Here is a 21693-nt window from a genome sequence, read left to right as displayed (position 1 = left end):
ACTATCTGTCCCACCTGTGACAGGGTCTGTGGCTCTCGTATTGGACTGTTCAACCACCAAAGAACTCACTTCAGGAGTGGAAGCAAGTCTTCCTCGATTCCGAGGGACTGCCTATGATGATGATGAGTAAAGTTGATCGCACAATCAAGGACAAAGCTGACAGAAAGTATCCTAACAAGATTATGGCTACCTTCTCTATTAAAGGTTAAATGGTAAAAATGCAAATAGATTATGGGGCCACATGCAATGTGCTACCTCTTAGATACTTACCAAAAAGCTTAAAGGTAAAAGAATCTGAGACAACACTGTCACTATATGACAACCATGCAACCATTCTAGTGGTAGGGACTTGTAATGTGCCACTGGAAAATACAAAGAACAAGCAAAAGTACGTTGTGCCCTTTGTGATCATTGAGGGCCAAAGTGCACCACTGATTGGCTCACGTACTGCTCAACAGCTACAACTGATAAAAGTGCAGCATCAGAATATCGCGGTGGTAAATGAAGCACGTGAATCGCAAACTACGAACTAGGCAAACATCTCGCTAGCATCAAAAACTGTCGTCAACAATGCGTATCCAGATGTGTTTAAGGGACTTGGACACATGTCACGGACCGTTCACCTTGAACTTAATGAATCAGCGACACCAGCTGTAATGCCACCCAGACAGATGCCAATAGCGATCAAACAAACGCTGAAAAAGGAACTCGATCGTTTGGAAGAACGACAAATCATCATGAAAGTTGTTGAACCGACGGGCTGGGTATCCAGTTTAATGACTGTACAAAAACCAAATGGAAAAATATGAGTATGTATCGACCCTCGACATCTGAACAATGCCCTGAAACATGGACATGATCCACTTCCTGTGATCGATGACATCTTGCCACAGGTGTCAAATGTAAAGGTCTTCACTAAAGCAGACTGCAGGGAGGGTTCCTTGCAATTTGAACTAGACACAGTTTTCTCCTACCTCACGAGCTTCCAGACTCCATGGGGACAATATCAATATAATAGAATGCCATTTGGCATCAGTCCTGCCCTGGAAATCGTCCAGCAGAAGCTAGACCAGAACCCTGAGAGTCTAGATGGAGTCTAGTAGATTGCAGATGATATCTTGATCACTGGACACGGTGAGACACTTAAAGAGGCCAATCACGATCATGACACAAACTTACGCAAATTCATGCAGATGCAGAGAGCGAAACATCAAACTAAACTTAGGTAAGTTCGAATACAAGCGCTCCCAAATGAAATAGATGGGACACATACTGTCCAGTGATGGACTCAAAGCTGACCAAAGCAAAGTGGTCGCAATCAACGAAATGCAGAAACCGCAGGATGTCGTAGGTCTTATGCTAAACATCCGTAAGACAAAGGTCCTCCACCAGCCTGTCCTCGCCGCACAGCACTGCCCCCCAGTCATCAAGATCCACGGCATGGCCCTGAACAACATGGACCATTTCCCATATCTCGGGAGCCTCTTATCAACAAGAGCAGACATTGACGACGAGATTCAACACCGCCTCCAGTGCAGCCTGAGGAAAAGAGTGTTTGAAGATCAGGCCCTGAAAAATGCCACCAAGCTCATGGTAGTAATACCCGCCCTCCTGTATGGCTCAGAGACATGGACCATGTACAGTAGACACCTCAAGTCGCTGGAGAAATACCACCAACGATGCCTCCGCAAGATCCTACAAATCCCCGGGAGGACAGATGCACCAACATTAGCGTCCTCGACCAGGCCAACATCCCCAGCATTGAAGCACTGACCACACTTGATCAGCTCCACTGGGCAGGCCACATCGTTCGGGTGCCAGACACAAGACTCCCAAAGCAAGCGCTCTACTCGGAATTCCTTCACGGCAAACGAGCCAAAGATGGGCAGAGGAAACGCTACAGGGACACCCTCAAAGCCTCCCTGAAAAAGTGCAACATCCCCACTGACACCTGGGAGTCCCTGGCCAAAGATCGCCCTAAGTGGAGGAAGTGCATCTGGGAGGGCGCTGAGCACCTCAAGTCTCATCGCCGAGAGCATGCAGAAATCAAGCACAGGCAGCGGAAAGAGCGTGCGGCAAACAGTCCTAGCCACCCTTTCCCTCAACGACTGTCTGTCCCACCTGTGACAGGGACTGTGGATCTCGTATTGGACTGTTCAGTCACCTAAGAACTCATTTTAAGAGTGGAAGCAAGTCTTCCGCGATTCCGAGGGACTGCCTACGATGATGATGACTAGGTACCTTGCAAAATTCTTGTCAGATCTTTCAGACCTCACTGCGGTGGCTTACTCATAAAGGCACGGTCTGGAAATGGACTGAAGAACAAGACAAAGCGTTTGAAGCTATCAAACAACGCGTGACAGATTCTCTGGTGCTCAAGTACTAGGACCCCAAACTTGCAACCGAAGGTCAAGGAGATGCTTCGAGCAAGGGTCGTGGGTTCATCCTTCTGCAACAGGGACAACCAATCGCATACGCGAGCCGAGTGCTCACTCCAGCAGAAACGCGATAATCTCAAATCGAAAAGGAGCTGCTTGCTCAATTCTTCAGAATGGAACAAAACCATCAATATGTATACGGTCGCAAGATCACGCTATGGACAGACCATAAGCCTTTGGTTACTATACGACGCAAGCCGTTATCTGCAGCACCCAAGCGGTTACAACATCTGCTCATTCAGATGTTGAAATAAAGTATCAACCAGGAAAAGAAACGTACCTAGCAGACACCCTCTCACGTGCATACCTCGAAAATGTGGAGAGATCACCAACAGAAATTGCAGTGGAATGCATCCACACAGTGGACTTTCTCCCACTCTCCAAACAAGGACCGACTACCAACACAGCGAACTAACATGCGAAACAGCACTTCAACGGCAACGCGTGAAAACAGGGATACGTTGTCTGATATTTCCCCTCAGAGCACTGATAAAGGGACTAAAGCGATCAGTGCACAGAACACTGAAACAATCAGTTTGAGGTGAAGCAACAGAATCTGCACAGTACCAAAATACCTGGAGCACTATGTACAGAAATAAAATTTCATGGACACTAGACACTTGGATAAAGAATTAATAAGACAAGAGTTTTGTTGTTGTTTGTTAAACTTGTAGTTGTTTAATACATGTATTCATAAGAAGTTAACTACCCGTTTATATTGAAGCTAACTTTAATTCATTTTTGTTTCTTATGAAAGTAAAGGTGTAACGAGATAATGGCCCAGGAATCGTGGCCTACCCGGGTCCGTACAGGAAGGCATCACTAAAGCCGGTTTTCAGCGCACAATGCGCATGTGCTGAAAACCAGCTTTTCCGATCGGTCAAGCTCCAGCTTGACTGATTCTCCGTATCTTGGGAGTGAGGACATTCGCATGGGCAAGATTGCGGGATTTACCCATATCTTGCCCAGCAAATGTTTTGAAAACTTTTACACCTGATAAAAGCAGGCGCATAGCCTACTTTTACAGGCGTAAGAGTTTTAAGACACACAAAAACATAATAAAATTAAATTTTAAAAACTCATTTTATTGTTAAAAACCCTGCCCACTATGGTAAGTTTATTTTAAACTATAATTAAAAAAACTTTTTTAAAAATTCGGAATTTTCTTTCTGAGACATTTATTAACTTTAATTTCAATTATTTTTAATTATGTGAGGTGTGTTTTTTTATTTTTTATTATGGTATTTAGTGTGTTTTTTTTTCATTAATAGCAATGAGAACTTGTAGATACGGAGTTCTCATTGCTATTATTGAGAATGCTGTGGAATACTGTACCTGATTGGTTGTGCATTCACACGTGACTGCACCTTCTGCGCGGGAACCAGGAGGACGGGAGCACGTTCCGCAGCGCGGGAAGAGAAGGCCTCCCCAACGGAACCGGGACCGGAATTTCGGGACCAATGTATAGCGCCCTCTAGCTAGGAGGTATAGGGAGCTGTATTGAGAGAGAGGGCCTGAAAAGGAACGCCATCTTAAGCTCCACATGACTGACTGAGATCTCCCAAATAAATAGAGTTGAGTTGAACTAAGAGTATTTAAGAGACTATAAAATACAGAGGGAAGCAAGGTGGGCAAGGGTGGGATGCCCAGAATGGAACCCGCAATTTTGCTCTGTGTGGTGAGTGATTCCTTTACACTCAAAGCACAAAGAGAGGAAAACCTGTGCTATCGCCAGAGACTCATGCTGCACAGGAGGAGGCCATTCGGCCCATCGTGTCTGTGCCGGCTCTTTGAAAGAGCGATCCCATCAGTCCCACTCCCCCTGCTCTTTCACCATAGGCCTGCACATATTTTTTCCTTTTCAATTATATATCCAATTCCCTTTTGGAAGTTAATATTGAATCTGCTTCCACCGCCCTTTCAGGCAGCGCGATCCGGATCACAACTCACAATGTAAAAAAAATTCTCCTCGGGTTCCTTTGCCAATGACCTCAAATCTGTGTCCTTTGGTTACCGAAACAGGAAACAATTTCTCTTTATTTACCCGATCAAAACCGCTCATAATTACAGCACAGTAGGAGGTCATTCGGGCCATGGTGAACACCTCAATTCAGTCTCCCCTTAACCTTCTCTGCACTGAGGAGAGGAGAACGGCTGAGATGTGACAAGCTGGGCTAAGAGAGAAAACTGAGGGGTGACCTGATAGAGGTCTTTAAGATTCTGAAAGAGTTTGTTAGGGTAGATGTAGAGAAAATGTCTCCACTTATTGTTGGAGTTCAAAACTAGGGGCCATAAATATAAGATAGTAACTGTTAAATGCAATAGGGAATTTGGAAGAAACTTCTTTGCCCAGAGAGTGGTGAGAATGTGGAACTCGCTACCGCAAGGAGTGGTTGAGGCGAATAGTATCGATGCATTTAAGGGGAAGCTAGATAAACACATGAGGGAGAAAGGAATAGAAGGTTATAGTGATAGGGTGAGATGAAGAGGGGTGGGAGGAGGCTCGTGTGGAGCATAAACACCGGCACGGGCCTGTTTGGCCGAATGGCCTGTTTCTGTGCTGTACATTCGATGTAAAACGCAGCCACTTTTGTTGAGAGGGTGGAGGAACTGAGGAAATTAGATCTAAATGAACCACCTTGAATTTTTTTTTTTTTACTCCTGTTCTGCCAGCAGTCCAGCTGGTTGCCAATGGCGATATTGGATGTTTGTGTGAGTTGAATCGTTTGTCTATTTGGTGCCATCTCCAGGGGCAGGACTGGATGTACTGGAGAGAGCAGGAACGATCATGAACACCACACAGACTGGTTGGGCCGAATGACCTCTTGCTGTGCTGTACATTCTTTGTAATTGCACCTTCTGCAGGTCGGGGCGGGGAGGGGAGGTGGTTACTGTCCAACGAGAGGGCCGACTGACCTGAGGAAACGAGCTGTGGACGTCGCAGCAATGAATCCTGGGTTAACGCCCCGCCCCGCCCCCCACCACCGCCCTCCTTTCCGCCCCTGGCTGGGTCAGGCACGAGAGAAGCTGCCAACCCAAACATGGCCTGTAACCCGTCAGAGCAACACTCCAAAACCTGCTTCAGATTCACAGCCGCATCAAACACCCACGGTGGCCCTGCTGTGGCTCAGTCTCTGTGGGATGCCTGCTCTGCTCCAGACCTTGGAACACCCAACAGGTTTGGACATTTTAATAAATCAGTTGAGGAAAAAATAGATAAAGATTAAAGGCTCCAAATTTCAGCAGACGCGCTCCCCGTTTCCTCACTCTGTGACCTCGGCTGACCTCCAACCTCTGCGTCCAATAAGAACATAAGAAATAGGAGCAGGAGTAGGCCATTCGGTCCCTCGCTCCGTCATTCAATAAGATCATACCACCAACGATGTCTCCGCAAGATCTGACAAATCCCCTGGGAGGACAGACGCACCAACATCAGTGTCCTTGCCCAGGCTAACATCCCCAGCATCAAAGCACTGACCACCCTTGATCAGCTCCGCTGGGCGGGCCACATTGTTCGCATGCCAGACAAGAGACTCCCAAAGCAAGCGCTCTAGTCGGAACTCCTTCATGGCAAGCGAACCAAAGGTGGGTAGAGGAAACGTTACAAGGACACCCTCAAAGCCTCCCTGATAAAGTGCAACATCCCCACTGACACCTGGGAGTCCCTGGTCAAAGACCGCCCTAAGTGGAGGAAGTGGTTCTCGTATTGGACTATTCAGCCACCTAAGGACTCATTTTTAGAGTGGACGCAAGTCTTCCTCGATTCTGAGGGATTGCCTATGATGATGGCTGATCTTCGACCTCAACTCCACTTTCACGCCTGATCTCCATATCCCTTGATTCCCCTAGAGTCCAAAAATCTATCGATCTCAGCCTTGAATATACTCAACGCCTGAGCATCCACAGCTCTCTGGGGCAGGAAATTCAAAAGATTCACCACCCTCTGAGTGAAGAAATCTGTCCTCATCTCAGTCCTAAATGGCCGACCCCTTATCCTGAGACCGTGACCCCTGGTTCTAGACTCTCCAGCCAGGGGAAACAACCTCTCAGCATCTACCCTGTCAATCCCGCTCAGAATCTAATGAGATCACCTCTCATTCATCTAAACTTGAGAGAGTATAGGACCAATCTACTCAATCTCTCCCCTTAGCCCTCTCATCGCAGGGATCAATCTAGTGAGAGCGATGCCAGCCCTACTCCACCAGAGGACACAACCCCCCACCAATCACCACCAGAGGACACAAACACCCCACCAATCACCACCAGAGGACACAAACACCCCACCAATCACCACCAGAGGACACAAACACCCCACCAATCACCACCAGAGGACACAAACACCCCACCAATCTCCAGAGGACACAAACCTCCCACCAATCACCACCAGAGGACACAAACCTCCCACCAGAGGACACAAATCCACCACCAATCACCACTAGAGGACACAAACCTCCCACCAATCACCACCAGAGGACACAAACCCCCCACCAATCACCACCAGAGGACACAAACCCCCCCATCAATCACCACCAGAGGACACAAACCTCCCACCAATCACCACCAGAGGACACAAACCCCCCCCCACCAATCACCACCAGAGGACACAAACCCCCCCACCAATCACCACCAGAGGACACAAACCCCCCCCCACCAATCACCACCAGAGGACACAAACCCCCCCACCAATCACCACCGGAGGACACAAACCCCCCACCAATCACCACGAGAGGACACAAACCTCCCACCAATCACCACTAGAGGACACAACCCCCCCCCCCCCACCAATCACCACCAGAGGACACAAACCCCCCACCAATCACCACTACAGGACAGAAACCTCCCACCAATCACCACCAGAGGACACAAACCTTCCACCAATCACTACTAGAGGACCCGCCCCCTTCATTACCACCAGAGGACCCACCCCCTCATCAACATCAGAGGAAACCGCCCTCAATCACCAGAGGAACCCCTCCCCAATCATCAGAGGAACCCCCTCAATCACCAGAGGCCCCCCCTCAATCACCAGAAGCCCCCCCTCAATCACCAGAGGCCTCCCCTCAATCACCAGAGGAACCCCCCTCAATCACCAGAGGAACCCCCCTCAATCACCAGAGGAACCCCCGCTCAATCACCAGTGGCCTCCTGCCTCTATCCCGCCCCCCCCCCCCCCCCCCCCCTTCACCAACCGAGCTGCGATCGGGTTCAGGAGGTGTCTGTGCGAAGAAGAGTTCCCATGGCTGGAGGACAAAGGAGCCCTTTTAATCGTGCGGTTACGGCCAGCACTGGCAGACAATCTAGAACCGCCACCCACCCCCATCTGCTCGCCCCTGCCGGGCCCCATCTTACCTGTTTATACTCCAACTCCCTGCCCACTGTGACCTGGAGAATGTAACCTATCGGATCGCCTCTCATTGGTGGCAGCCCTTCCCACGTCACCTCGCACGCACTGCCTTCCAGCTGACTGACCCGTGGAGCTGAAAAACACAAAGCGCGAGTCAGTACTTTTACTCAGTAACTCCCAGCAAACTTGCGTAATGGTACAGTCTGGTGCAACTTTTTTTGTTCCATTAATTACGGTTGTTTCTGGATTCTGAGTATTAACCAATCAGTACCTGGGGCGGGGGAGTAATTTTCTCAGACCGTGGGCCAGGTGGGGAGCGTCACTCACCGAGAGCAAATATCAGGGGGGGTGGGGGGGGGGCGGGGTCTCATGCCAAAAAGTGGCCAAGGGTTCCCACCAAAAGAAAGATTTGAATTTCGATAGCGCCTTTCACGACCTCAGGATGTTCCAAAGCGCTTCACAGCCAATGAAATATTATTTGGAATGCAGTCACTGTGGTAGTGTAGGAAACGCGGCACCAATTTGGGCACAGCAAGCTCCCACACACAGCAATGTGATCATGACCAGATCATCTGTTTTAGTGATGTTGGCTGAGGGATAAATATTGGTCCCAGGACACCGGGGATAACTCCAATGCTCTTCGAAATAGTGCCGCGGGACCTTTTACGTCCACCTGAGGGGGCAGACGGGGCCTCGGTTTAAAATCTCATCCGAAAGACGGCACCTCCGACAGTGCAGCACCCACTCACCACTGCACTGCGAGTGTCAGCCTGGATTATGTGCTCAAGTCTCTGGAGTGGGACTCAAACCCATTCTCTGACTCAGAGGAGAGAGTGGTACCCACTGAGCCACTGCTGACATAAATATTTTCAGCTGTGAGCTTGGTTCACTGTGTTATGCAAGTGTTTTGTAAGATTTAAGCGTAGGTGTGGGATTCCAGTAACCAGGAGGTCTGGCCTAATGCAATCACCCAGATAATTAGACACTGTACGCTTTGTGCTCAGGGTTCTGTACGTGTGGCAGGTATCAGGTGTCCAGCGTGTACAGTCTGTTCAAATGTTGGCCTTGCACGGTTGGATCCCGAGTACAGACCCATCCCAGGCTGACGGGGTGAACCTTTCCTCTCCCCTACTGCCTATAAAAGGGACGTGTGCGACACAAGGGCCTGACAGTGCCAGGCCAGCGCTGTGCCTCCTTGTCCGAGTCTGCAACGCAGCACTGGCTGCAATCTGGCACAGTTACTGTTAAACTGAAGGACGGGGACAGCTACAGCCACATCAGAAGAAAGACAGGCTTTCATTTTTATAGCACCTTTTATGACTACCGGACGTCCCAATGTGCTTTACAGCCAATGAAGTACTTTTTCAAGTGTAGTCACTGTTGTAATGTAGGAAGCGCGGCAGCCAATTTCAGCCAAGCTCCCATAAACAGCAATGTGATAATGACCGGATAAACGGTTTTAGTGATGTTGGTTGAGGGTTAAATATTAGCCAGGACACCAGGGAGAACTCCCCTGCTCTTCCTCAAAATAGTGCCATGGGATCTTTTACATCCATCTGAGAGAGGAGACAGGGCCTTGGTTTAACGTCTCATCCAAAAGACGGCACCTCCGACAGTGCAGCATTCCCTCAGCAGTGCACTGGGAGTGACAGCCTAGACTTATGTGCTCAAGTCTCTGGAGTGAGGCTTTAACCCACAACCTTCTGAGTCAGAGAGGCGAGAGAGTGGGACCCACTGAGCCATGGCTGATATCCTAGACACATTGTTAGAGTCTCCACAGGTACAGATAAACGCGGTTGCCACTCTCCACAGGTTCAGAGATGTCATTGCTGGTAATGGAACACGCGTCACTGTCAGCCCGGCCTGTCTCCCTCACTCACCAGCCGCTCATCTTTCTCCATGGCCAATTCTTCCTCTTAGGCAGTCCCTCGGAGTCGAGGATGACTTGTTTCCACACTAATATGAGTTCTCAGGTGACTGAGGAGTCCAATATGGGACCGACAGTCTCTGTCACAGGTGGGGCAGACGGTAGTTGGAGGGACGGGTGGGTGGGGAGCTTGGGTTGTCGTGCGCTCCTTCCGCTGTTTGTGCTTGGCTTCCGCGTGCTCCCGGCGAAGAGTCTCGAGGTGTTCGGCGCCTTCTCGGCTGCTTCTCCTCCATTGTGAGCGGTCTTGGGCCAGGGATTCCCAGGTGTCGGTGGGGGGTGTTGCGCTTTTTCAAGGAGGCTTTGAGGGTGTCCTTGCAACGTTTTCTCTGCCAACCTGAGACTCGTCTGCTGTGTCGGTGCGCCGAGTGGAGCGTTTTCGTTGGGAGTCTAGTATCGGGCGCCCGTCCCAATTAGTGCTGAGGTCGGGGGCCATGTTGAGTCACGTACCCGGTGCAGCGGAGGAACTGGGCGGGAGAGCCCCACGCTCCTCCCCGCGACATTGTTTCAAATACTTCACCCTCCATGCGCACCACCCACTCGCCTCATGGGGAAAGGGTTAGAGCACTGCTCCAAACTCGCTTCACACGGCACCCAAAGAGATGAGGAGACCACCATCCCCCCCCAACCCCAGTCTGGGCTGGACTCATACAGGAATAGGAGAAAGCCATTCAGCCCCTCGAGCCTGCCCCGCCATTCAATCAGATCATGGCTAATCTGTATCTTAACTCTATCTTAGCTCCATCAACACGCCTTGGTTCCGTAACCTTTAAAACAACAACTTGCACTGATATAGCACCTTAAAAGTAGTAAACCATCCCAAGGTGCTTCATAGGAGTGTCATCAGACAACAGGAGATATTAGGACAGATAACCAAAAGCTTGGACAAAGAGGTAGACTAATACCCTTACCCAATAAAAATCTATCTATCTCAGTTTTGAAAGCTCCATTGACCGCTAGTATGAACAGCTTTTTTTTGGGTGGGGGGAGAGGGGGGGGGGAAAGGAGAGAGTTCCAGATTTCCATTGTCCTTTGTGTGAAGAAGCGCTTCCTGACATCACCTCTGAACGCCCTGGCTCTAATTTTAAGGTTAAGCCCCCTTGTTCTGGACTCCCCCCACCAGAGGAAAGAGTTTCTTTCTCAATCCACCCTATTGAATCCCTTTAATTATCTTGAGCACCTCAATTCGATCTTCTATACTCGAGGTAATACAAGCCTAGTCTGTACAACCTGTCCTCATAACTTAACTCTTTAGGCCTCGAGACTTGAACTCTCATAATAGGGAGGAAGGACTTGTGTCTAACCCACTGCGCCACTCATTAACCTGGAAATAGTTAACAATAAGCAGCCCGGAAGACAAATTTACAACGTGCTAGCTGCTGCTGAAGATTCCTAATCACTGGTTCATTAAAACTCTCTTCCTCTAAGTACCTTCTCATTGGAGAATACTTCCATAGCAACAGGATCTTCTAAGTACATTTGTTCTTGGTGATTATCTTTTCTAAATTACCCCGCTAATTACGTTTTCAATAATACACGATTAATTCATTGAGCAGCGCTGGTTTTATTAAAAACATATCTAGCCCCAACTTCATAGTGGGAACATCTTCTCTATGCCTACCATTCAAAACCTTACCAACCTCTATCAGCTCACCCCTCAGCCTTCTCTTTTTCCCCAGAGGGAAGATCCCCCCAGACGGTTCGCTCTTTGTTGATGGGTATAACCATTGCTGTGCGCACTGACCTTTGACAGCAGGAGGGAGAGATTTGGTTGTGTTGAACACGTGGACCTCTGAGAAAGGCCCCTCCCGAGCGTCGCTGAGCGCCTGGATTCGGAAGCTGTAACACGTGGATTCCGTCAGTCTCTGCACCTTGTAAGTGTGGCTCGGTCCTCTGTAGATTGGGATAAACCTGAGGAGGCACAAATGCACGAATGAACCGAGGGGGAGAAGACTGCAATCATCACGATCCTTCTGACCTTTTGGGTGTTAAGCAGGAGGTGTCACAGGGATAACTGGCTTGTGGCAGCCAAGCGATCACAGCAACGTCGCTTTTTGATCCTTCGATGTCAGCTCTTCCTATCATTGTGAAGCAGAATTCACCAAGGGTTGGATTGTTCACACACACTAATAGTGAACGTGAGCTGGGATTAGACCGTCGTGAGACAGGTTAGTTTTACCCGACTAATGATGTGTTGTTGCAATAGTAATCCTGCTCAGTACGAGAGGAACCACAGGTTCAGACTATCTATCTTTCACATATCCCAAATCTTACTTCTGCACAAACTTCCTGTCTTGTGCTACTGGACTTCCTATGGTCATGTTTTTTGACGCATTTTTTCTGGTCAACTATTCTGGTTATAAATTCCCACGTCCACATTTATTACGGGTTTGGCACATGTCAACTATTCACAATAATTGTAGAAACAGGCCACTGGGATCACACAATTCTCTCAAAATGTTTTCTGAATTGGATGAGAGGAGGGGGCTTTGGACAGAGTAGATAGAGAGAAACTGGTCCCATTGACAGAAGGGTCGAGAACCAGAGGACACAGATTTAAGGCGATCGGCAGAAGAACCAAAGGTGACATGAGGGAAAACTGTTTTTTAACGCAGCGAGTGGTTAGGATCTGGAATGCACTGCTGGAGTGGGTGGTGGAGGCAGACTCAATCGTGGCTTCCAAAAAGGAATTGGATAAGTACCTGGAGGAAAAAAATTGCAAGGCTACGGGGAAAGGGCGGGGGAGTGGGACTACCTGAGGTGCCCTTGCAGAGAGCTGGCACAGGCTAAACGGGCCGAATGGCCTCCTTGTGTGCTGTAACCGTTCTATGATTCTATGAATTTTTTTCCAGCTGCAATTTTTCTCTCAGTAACTGAAATCTCTAATGTGCAAAATAAGAGTTTAAACAAAGTGAAAAAAAAATTAAAGAAATTCTGTAATTTCTCAATAACGTACATATATAACATTGAATTTTCTGCCCTCGACACTGAGTGTGTGTGGAATTGTAATGTCAGGGTATTGATTCCAAACATGAACCGGTCTGGATTAGAGGCAGTATAGCTCAAGATCTTTATGGCGAGGTAAAGGGGAACTAAATTGCTCAATCCCGGTAACTGGCTCAGGCAACATCCAGCCCGACTGCTCGACATGTACTGAACTGACGTGGGCAAATGCATGGCAGACGCAGTATAATGTGGATAAATGTGAGGTTATCCACTTTGCGGGCAAAAGCACGAAGACAGAATATTATCTGAATGGCGGCAGATTAGGAAAAGGGGAAGTGCAACGAGACCTGGGTGTCATGGCTCATCAGTCATTGAAATTTGGCATACAGGTACAGCAGGCGGTGAAGGCGGCAAATGGTATGTTGGCCTTCATAGCTAGGGGATTTGAGTATAGGAGCAGGGAGGTCTTACTGCAGTTGTACAGGGCCTTGGTGAGGCCTCACCTGGAATATTGTGTTCAGTTTTGGTCTCCTAATCTGAGGAAGGACGTTCTTGCTATTGAGGGAGTGCAGCGAAGGTTCACCAGACTGATTCCCGGGATGGCTGGACTGACATATGAGGAGAGACTGGATCAACTGGGCCTTTATACATTGAAGTTTAGAAGGATGAGAGGGGATCTCATAGAAACATATAAGATTCTGATGGGACGGGACAGGTTAGATGCGGGTAGAATGTTCCCGATGTTGGGGAAGTCCAGAACCAGGGGATACAGTCTAAGGATAAGAGGTAAGCCATTTAGGACTGAGATGAGGAGAAATTTCTTCACTCAGAGAGTTGTTAACCTGTGGAATTCCCTGCCGCAGAGAGTTGTTGATGCCAGTTCATTGGATATATTCAAGAGGGAGTTAGATATGGCCCTTACGGCTGAAGGGATCAAGGGGTATGGAGAGAAAGCAGGAAAGGGGTACTGAGGGAATGATCAGCCATGAACTTATTGAATGGTGATGCAGGCTCGAAGGGCCGAATGGCCTACTCCTGTACCTATTTTGTATGTTTCTATGTTTCTTTGATGTTGAAGAATCCAATCAAACCGATTGATAGTTAGTGGAGTGCAATGGAGCAGGTAAAATTCGAATTTTTTCCCACGCAAGTATATTTCATAAGAAAAAAAAGAAAATCTTTGCATTTATATAGCGCCTCATGACATTGTTACTCTGTTTAGACAAAGTAAATCAGGAGAAACTGTTTCCAGTGGCAGGAGGGTCGGTAACCAGAGGGAACAGACTTAAGGTGATTGGCAAAAGAACCAGAGGGGGAGATGAGGAAGAACGACTTGAGGAAGAGAGAGGAGGATAATGGAAGAGAAAGAGGGTATAGCGAGAGAGAGAGGGGATAAGAGGGAAGAGAGGGGGAATAGGGGAGAGAGAGGAGGAAATAAGGGGAGAGAGGATAAGAGGAGAGAGAGAGAGAGAGAAAGGGGATGAGGAGTGAGAGAAAGAGAAGGGGGTAAGGGGTGTGAGAGAAATGGGATTGGTAAGAGAGAGGATGAGAATGAGTGAGGGAGATAGGGGACAATAGGGGAGCGAGAGAGAGAGAGAGAGAGTATTTGATTGTTCTAATGTTCCAATTTTCAAGAATAGGTCAAATTCTGATGCCAATTAACCCTAGCTCTGTTTATTTTTGTTGATAGTTAGAAAAGGTCAACAGTAAGGGCTTACCCTGGAGACAGAGAATTTAATTCTAACACGTATGAGGCAAAGTGTGAGATAAAAAGACAGGAGTAGAGAGAAAGATCAGAAGCATCCTTCCTCATACTAATTAGATTTTGTTTTGAAAAATTGAATTTTGGATGCAAACACAGCCTATTTGAAGGGAAGAGATACGAAGGAAGATTGCAGAAACAGCAGGTAAAGGGCACTGAAAGAATGGGGTTAAGAGAGAGGAATTGCTGAGAAGGGGCGATCTGAGAGGAGGGTGAGAAATGTATGATTGAGAGTGGGGGGTGTTTAAGAGAGAAGTGAGGTTGAGAGTGAGGGGGTTGCATTTCTCACCCTCCTCTCAGATCGCCCCTTCTCAGCAATTCCTCTCTCTTAACCCCATTCTTTCAGTGCCCTTTACCTGCTGTTTCTGCAATCTTCCTTCGTATCTCTTCCCTTCAAATAGGCTGTGTTTGCATCCAAAATTCAATTTTTCAAAACAAAATCTAATTAGTATGAGGAAGGATGCTTCTGATCTTTCTCTCTACTCCTGTCTTTTTATCTCACACTTTGCCTCATACGTGTTAGAATTAAATTCTCTGTCTCCAGGGTAAGCCCTTACTGTTGATCTTTTCTAACTATCAACAAAAATAAACGGAGCTAGGGTTAATTGGCATCAGAATTCGACCTATTCTTGAGAGTGAGAGAGAAGGAAGGTTGAGAGACAGGGAATGGTTGAGAGAGGGACTGGTTGAGAGAAGGAGTGGTTGAGATGGCCGATTGAGAGGAGAGATAGTTGTGAAAATGGTCCTTTTCAGAATGGCAGACAGTGAGTAGTGGAGTGTCGCAGAGCTCAGTGCTGGGACCCCAGCTCTTTACAATATACATTAACGATTTAGATGAAGGAATTGAGTGTAATATCTCCAAGTTTGCAGATGACACTAAACTGGGTGGTGGTGTGAGCTGTGAGGAGGACGCCAAGAGGTTGCAGGGTGACTTGGACAGGTTAGGTGAGTGGGCAGATGCAGTATAATGTGGATAAATGTGAGATTATCCATTTTGGGGGCAAAAATACGAAGGCAGAATGTTATCTGAATGGCAGCAGATTAGGAAAAGGGGAGGTGCAATGAAACCTGGGTGTCATGGTTCATCAGTCTTTGAAAGTTGGCATGCAGGTACAGCAGGTGGTGAAGAAGGCAAATGGTATGTTGGCCTTCATAGCTAGGGGATTTGAGTATAGGAGCAGGGAGGTCTTACTGCAGTTGTACAGGGCCTTAGTGACGCCTCACCTGGAATATTGTGTTCAGTTTTGGTCTCCTAATCTGAGGAAGGACGTTCTTGCTATTGAGTGAGTGCAGCCAAGGTTCATCAGACTGATTCCAGGGATGGCTGGACTGTCATATGAGGAGAAACTGGATCAACTGGGTCTTTATTCACTGGAGTTTAGAAGGATGAGAGGGGTTCTCATAGAAACGTATAAGATTCTGACGGGACTGGACAGGTTAGATGCGGGAAGAATGTTCCCGATGTTGGGGAAGTCCAGAACCAGGGGACATAGTCTTAGGATAAGGGGTAGGCCATTTAGGACTGAGATGAGGAGAAACTTCTTCACTCAGAGAGTTGTTAACCTGTGGAATTCCCTGCCGCAGAGAGTTATTGATGCCAGTTCCTTGGATATATTCAAAAGGGAGTTAGATATGGCCCTTACGGCTAAAGGGATCAATGGGTATGGAGAGAAAGCAGGAACGGGGTACTGAGGGAATGATCAGCCATGATCTTATTGAATGGCGGTGCAGGCTCGAAGGGCCGAATGGCCTACTCCTGCACCTATTTTCTATGTTTCTATGTCCCAAGGATGAGGGACTTCAGTTACATGGACAGACTGGAGAAGCTGGGGTTGTTCTCCTTAGAGCAGAGAAGATTGAGAGGAGATTTGACAGAGGTGTTCAAAATCATGAGGGGACTAGACAGAATAGATAGAGAGGGCGGTGAAGGCAGATTCAATTGTAGGTTTCAAAAGGGAATTGGATAGGTACCAGAAGCAACATTTTTTGAAGGGCTACGGGGAAAGAGCGAGGGATTGGGACTGGCTGAAGTGCTCTTCAGGGCCGGCACGGGCTCGATGGGCCGAATGGTCTCCTGCTGTGCTGTAACCTCATGATTCTATGATTCTAAGTAGAGATTAAAAAAGGGGAGAGTTGAGAACGAGGGAGCTGATTCAAGTCGAAAGCTTCTTCCCTCACATTTATTTTTTTTGAGTTGATTTTTGAAAGCAAATAAAGCCTCTGAGGGAAACAGGAAGGGGGAGAGAAGAAGGAAAGAGAGGAGGAGGAAAGAGAGGAGGAAAGAGAGGGAGAGGAAAAAGAGAGAACGAGGAAAGAAGAGGAGGAGGATATGGAGAGAAGGTGGAAAGAGAGGGGAGGAACGAGATCGTGTCCCAAACGCTTTACAGTCAAAGAAGTAGTCACTGTAATAATGTAGGAAATGCAGCAGCCAATTTGGTCACAGCAAACTCCCACAAACAGCAATGTGATGATGACTAGATAATCGTATTTTTAAAGTGATGCTGATTGAGGGATAAATATTGGCCAGGACACCGGGGATAACTCCCCTGCTCTTCTTCAAATTAGTGCCTTGGGATCTGTACTGGGAGTGTCAGCATGGATTATGTGCTCAAGTCTCTGGAGTGGGACTCAAACCCATTCTCTGACTCAGAGGAGAGAGTGTTACCCACTGAGCCACTGCTGACATAAATATTTTCAGCTGTGAGCTTGGTTCACTGTGTTATGCAAGTGTTTTGTAAGATTTAAGCGTAGGTGTGGGATTCCAGTAACCAGGAGGTCTGGCCTAATGCAATCACCCAGATAATTAGACACTGTACGCTTTGTGCTCAGGGTTCTGTACGTGTGACAGGTATCAGGTGTCCAGCGTGTACAGTCTGTTCAAATGTTGGCCTTGCACAGTTGGACCCCGAGTACAGACCCATCCCAGGTTGACGGGGTGAACCTTTCCTCTCCCCTACTGCCTATAAAAGGGACGTGTGCGACACAAGGGCCTGACAGTGCCAGGCCAGCGCTGTGCCTCCTTGTCCGAGTCTGCAACGCAGCACTGGCTGCAATCTGGCACAGTTACTGTTAAACTGAAGGACGGGGACAGCTACAGCCACATCAGAAGAAAGACAGGCTTTCATTTCTACAGCACCTTTCATGACCACCGGACGTCCCAATGTGCTTTACAGCCAATGAAGTACTTTTTGGAGTGCAGTCACTGTTGTAATGTAGGAAGCGCGGCAGCCAATCTGCGCACAGCAAGCTCCCACAAACAGCAATGTGATAATGACCAGATAATCTGTTTTGGTGATGCTGGTTGAGGGATAAATATTGGCCGGAATGCTGGGGAGAACTCCCCTGCTCTTCTTCGAAATAGTGCCATGGGATCTTTTACATCCACATGAGAGGGCAGACGGGGCATTGCTTTAATGTCTCATCCGAAAGACGGCACCTCCGACAGTGCAGCACTCCCTCAGCAGTGCGCTGGGAGTGTCAGCCTGGATTTTGTGCTCAAGTCTCTGGAGTGGGATTTGAACCCACAAGTTGAACCCTGAGTCAGAGGCGAGAGTGCTACCCACTGAAACGCGGCTGATGCGCAAACTCATAAAAACTGCCTCCCCATAGCGAGCGCTTCATCCGTGAAATACAATTGCTCTTCACGTCACCGATGGTGACAAAGAGGCAAAACAAGAAAAATAATCAGATATTCACTGAAAGAAATAAATATATACGCAGCTGTGGGGGGGATTAATAACCTGTCTCTGTAATGATATTTATTCATTTCACCCTGGATAGCAACGATTGACGTGCTTATGATTGTTTTCTAACTGCAGCAACATGAGAGGCTGGTGTGATGATCGAGGTGAAGGTTACACTGCTGTTTATCTCCGTATTGTGTTGGCACAAGTTCCTACGTGAAATCGCTCCCTGCGATCTGCCATGTGTTCGGGGAGTTATTAACTACGCACTTTTGTTTTCAAACGACACTTAAGATGGCAAGGAATAATTCTCTCGCCGCATAAACAGGAATGGATCGAATGGAAAACTGGACAAGAGGAATGAAACGCCGCAGGTTAAGTCCCTGTCTTACACCGCATGTGCTCTCTCTGGAAGAAAGGAAGAACTTACATTTATATAGCGCCTTTCATCACCTCAGGATGGCCCAAAGCGCTTTACAGCCAACGAAGTACTTTTCGAATGTAGTCACTGTTGTAATGTAGGAAACGCGGCAGCCAATTTGCGAGCAGTAAGCTCCCACAAACAGCGATGTGATAATGACCAGATCATCTGGTTTTTTTAGTGATGTTGGTTGAGGGATAAATACTGGCCCAGGACACCGGGGATAACTCCCCCCTGCTCTTCTTTCAAATAGTGGCCACAGCATTTTAAGCGTCCACCCGAGAGAGCAGGCAGAGCTTCGGATTAATGTCTCATCAGAGAGATGACACCTCTGACAGTGCTGCACTCCCTCAGCACTGCACTGGGAGTGTCAGCCTGGATTTTTGGGCTCAAGTCCCTGGAGTGGGACTTGAATCCACGACCTTCTGACTCGGAGGCGAGTGTGCTACCCACTGAGCCACGGCTGGGGACCTGTGAAGTGGACCGTTCCACAGGCATTGGCTGCAATAGCTCATCCCCATCGCTCCCGTGCGCACCAATTGTAAGAAACCGCAGATTTGAAGAAATTGTGAATTGTAAAGAAGCAATAGTCTTACACTGGTTCCCTAGCTCAGCAGTTTGCCTAAGTCGATGAGACAGAAAGATTCCAGTCATGTTGAGATAAGGAATTGTACAGAGAGCTGAGTTACTAGGGCATAATGCAAAACCAGGCCTTGATAAGAGGTTGAGGAAGGAGCCTTGATAAACAAACTGTCCAAGAGAAGGTAATTAAAGATCCAAACAGGAGATAAGCAACGGTATGATCACATGGATGGGAGAGGGTTTTAATCTGAGATTTGAGACAAAGAACTCGACATACCATTGGGTACCTTGATTTGGGAAGAGCCCTTACAGGTTAGCCATCCCTGTCCATCTTCCACCCCAGGCCCACCCCGAAAAGAGAAGAGATATCTAAAGGGCTTTTTAGCACAGTCGGTGCAGGGAAGAGCTGTTCATGCCACCAGCTGCCTGCTCGATCGGGACCAACATCAGCTGCTTGTCACGGTCGTATGGCTACTATGGCTATATTTGATTATATTTGAACTACCACTCCTTAATAAAACGCCTTATGACTCCTAACACCCTTTGGGTAATGTGTGTGTGACCTGTGTGCACAAGACATGCAGTGTTGGCAGGCTGTTAGGAAGCAACCCAGTCAGGCCTGATTGTGCCCGCGCCCAATGCCCCCAGCTGTACCCTGAAGGGAAAGGGAAAAGCAGGGAAGGCCAGCTAGAACAACGGGGGGAGTGGACCAGGAGCTGGGGGTTTAAAGGTCGCCAGTTAGGTTGTGATAAGTCAGGCTCAACCTGGGGAGGGCGATGCAAACAGGGGTGAGGGACAGGAGATGGAGAGCCAAAGACCATGGCGTCAGCCCTCCTAGTATTGATCTGAAGACTTATCCAAAACTGATACGTTGGACTGTCTGACAGAGGGGGTCAGGGAACCCAGGGAAGTGAAGAGATAGAGCCTGGTGTCATTGTCAGACATTGGGAGTTGACCCTGTGCAGGAGGGTAATGTTGTGGACAGACCCTCGAGGGGCTCCGGAGGGTGACTCTGACCCCAATAGTAAAGCCCCCACAATAGGCAGGAGAGCGCTGGGCTAAAACGTCAACACCAAACTGCCACCATTTTCATCAATATATTTAAATCGGGCTCCCACAGTGTAATTGGGAGCCTGATTTAAAGTTTTTCGGATGCCGTGCTCATTTCTCAGCGCTCGAGAAACCCAACGGTGAAAGGGCGGCGGGGGCAGCTGGCTGCAGAAGGTAAGGGCATTTTCCAGCACTCCTTCTGAGCCAGGAGGAGCGATGAGTGTTTCCCTCCTCCCCGCCCCCGCCACCAAGCTGACCATCGTTCCCCCACCTCCCCCCCCCTCACCCACCCTGGGAACCTCAAGCTGACCATCGTTCCCCCACCTCCCCCCCCTCACCCACCCTGGGAACCTCAAGCTGACCATCGTTCCCCCACCTCCCCTCCCCTCACCCACCCTGGGAACCTCAAGCTGACCATCGTTCCCCCACCTCCCCTCCCCTCACCCACCCTGGGAACCTCAAGCTAACCATCGATCCCCCCCGCCCCCGGCCCCACCTCGGAGTTTCACAGGCTCTCTCTCCCCTCCTCACCAAGCAAACAAATCGTCTCATTGGTGAACCTGAAGCTCCAAGGCTGCCCAAGAATCCGCAGGAAATCTCCGCCACACTGAGATCCAACTCAGGATGACTCTGTGGATCGGTCTGTCCCCAATGAAACAGGAGGGTCACGACTTCAAGTCGTGATGGAAGGCTTAAGCACATAATGGGAAATGACACTCCAGCGCAGTACGAGAGAGGTGGCACATCTTTAAAGGTGTCGTCCTTTAAATGAAACTCACCCGTGCTTTTGTCACCTCCAGACTCGACTACCCCAACGCTCTCTTGGCCCGTCACCCACTGATCCAAAACTCGGCTGCCCTGTGTCCTAACTCGCACCAAGTCCGGCTCACCCATCACCCCCTGTGCTCGCTGACCTGCACTGGCTCCCGATCCAGCAATGCCTCGATTTAAAAATTCTCATCCTTATTTTCAAATCTCTCCATGGCCTCGCCCCTCCCTATCTCTGTAACCTCCTCCAGCCCCAAAGCCCCCCACCCCCCACCACTCCCGAGATGTCTGCGCTCCTCTAATTCTGGCCTCTTGAGCATCCCTGATTATAATCGCTCAACCATCGGTGGCCGTGCCTTCTGTTGCCTGCGGCCCCAAGCTCTGGAACTCCCTCCCTAAACTTCTCCGCCTCACTTTCCTCCTCTAAGACCCTCCTTAAAATCTACCTCTTTGACCAAGCTTTTGGCCACCTATCCTAATATCTCATGTGGCTCGGTGTCAAATTGTTTGATAATCGCTCCTGTGAAGCACTTTGGGATGTTTTACTATGTTAAAGGCGCTATATAAATGCAAGATGCTGTTGCTGTTGAGACATTAAATAAAGTCTGTTCAGATGAACAAGAAAGGCGTTTCCAACAGGAGAAAGGAATTCTCCCAGTGGCCTGGCCTCCATTCCTCCTTCAGCCAACTGATAATAAAATAACAATAACTTGTATTTATATGGCACCTTTAACGTAGTAAAACGTCCCAAGGTGCTTCACAGCAGTGTTAACAA

The 21693-nt window shown here is 48.5% G+C and overlaps 1 protein-coding gene across 3 annotated transcripts in view; it reads right to left on the bottom strand.

The window, feature by feature from the left end:
* Positions 1 to 21693, bottom strand: part of fndc3ba (fibronectin type III domain containing 3Ba) — a 411236-nt gene that overhangs the window by 12451 nt on the left and 377092 nt on the right. For all 3 annotated transcript variants that reach the window (XM_070882439.1, XM_070882441.1, XM_070882440.1), the window contains exons 24-25: positions 11451 to 11617; positions 7788 to 7915 (exon numbers count right to left, since the gene is read on the bottom strand). In XM_070882439.1, coding sequence (XP_070738540.1) covers positions 7788 to 7915; positions 11451 to 11617 — 295 coding nt within the window. The remainder of the gene's footprint in view (positions 1 to 7787; positions 7916 to 11450; positions 11618 to 21693) is intronic.

This window comes from Pristiophorus japonicus, chromosome 6 (assembly GCF_044704955.1).
Source record: "Pristiophorus japonicus isolate sPriJap1 chromosome 6, sPriJap1.hap1, whole genome shotgun sequence".
Classification (NCBI taxonomy): Eukaryota; Metazoa; Chordata; class Chondrichthyes; family Pristiophoridae; genus Pristiophorus; species Pristiophorus japonicus.
This window is presented reverse-complemented; position numbering and strand designations above follow the sequence as displayed.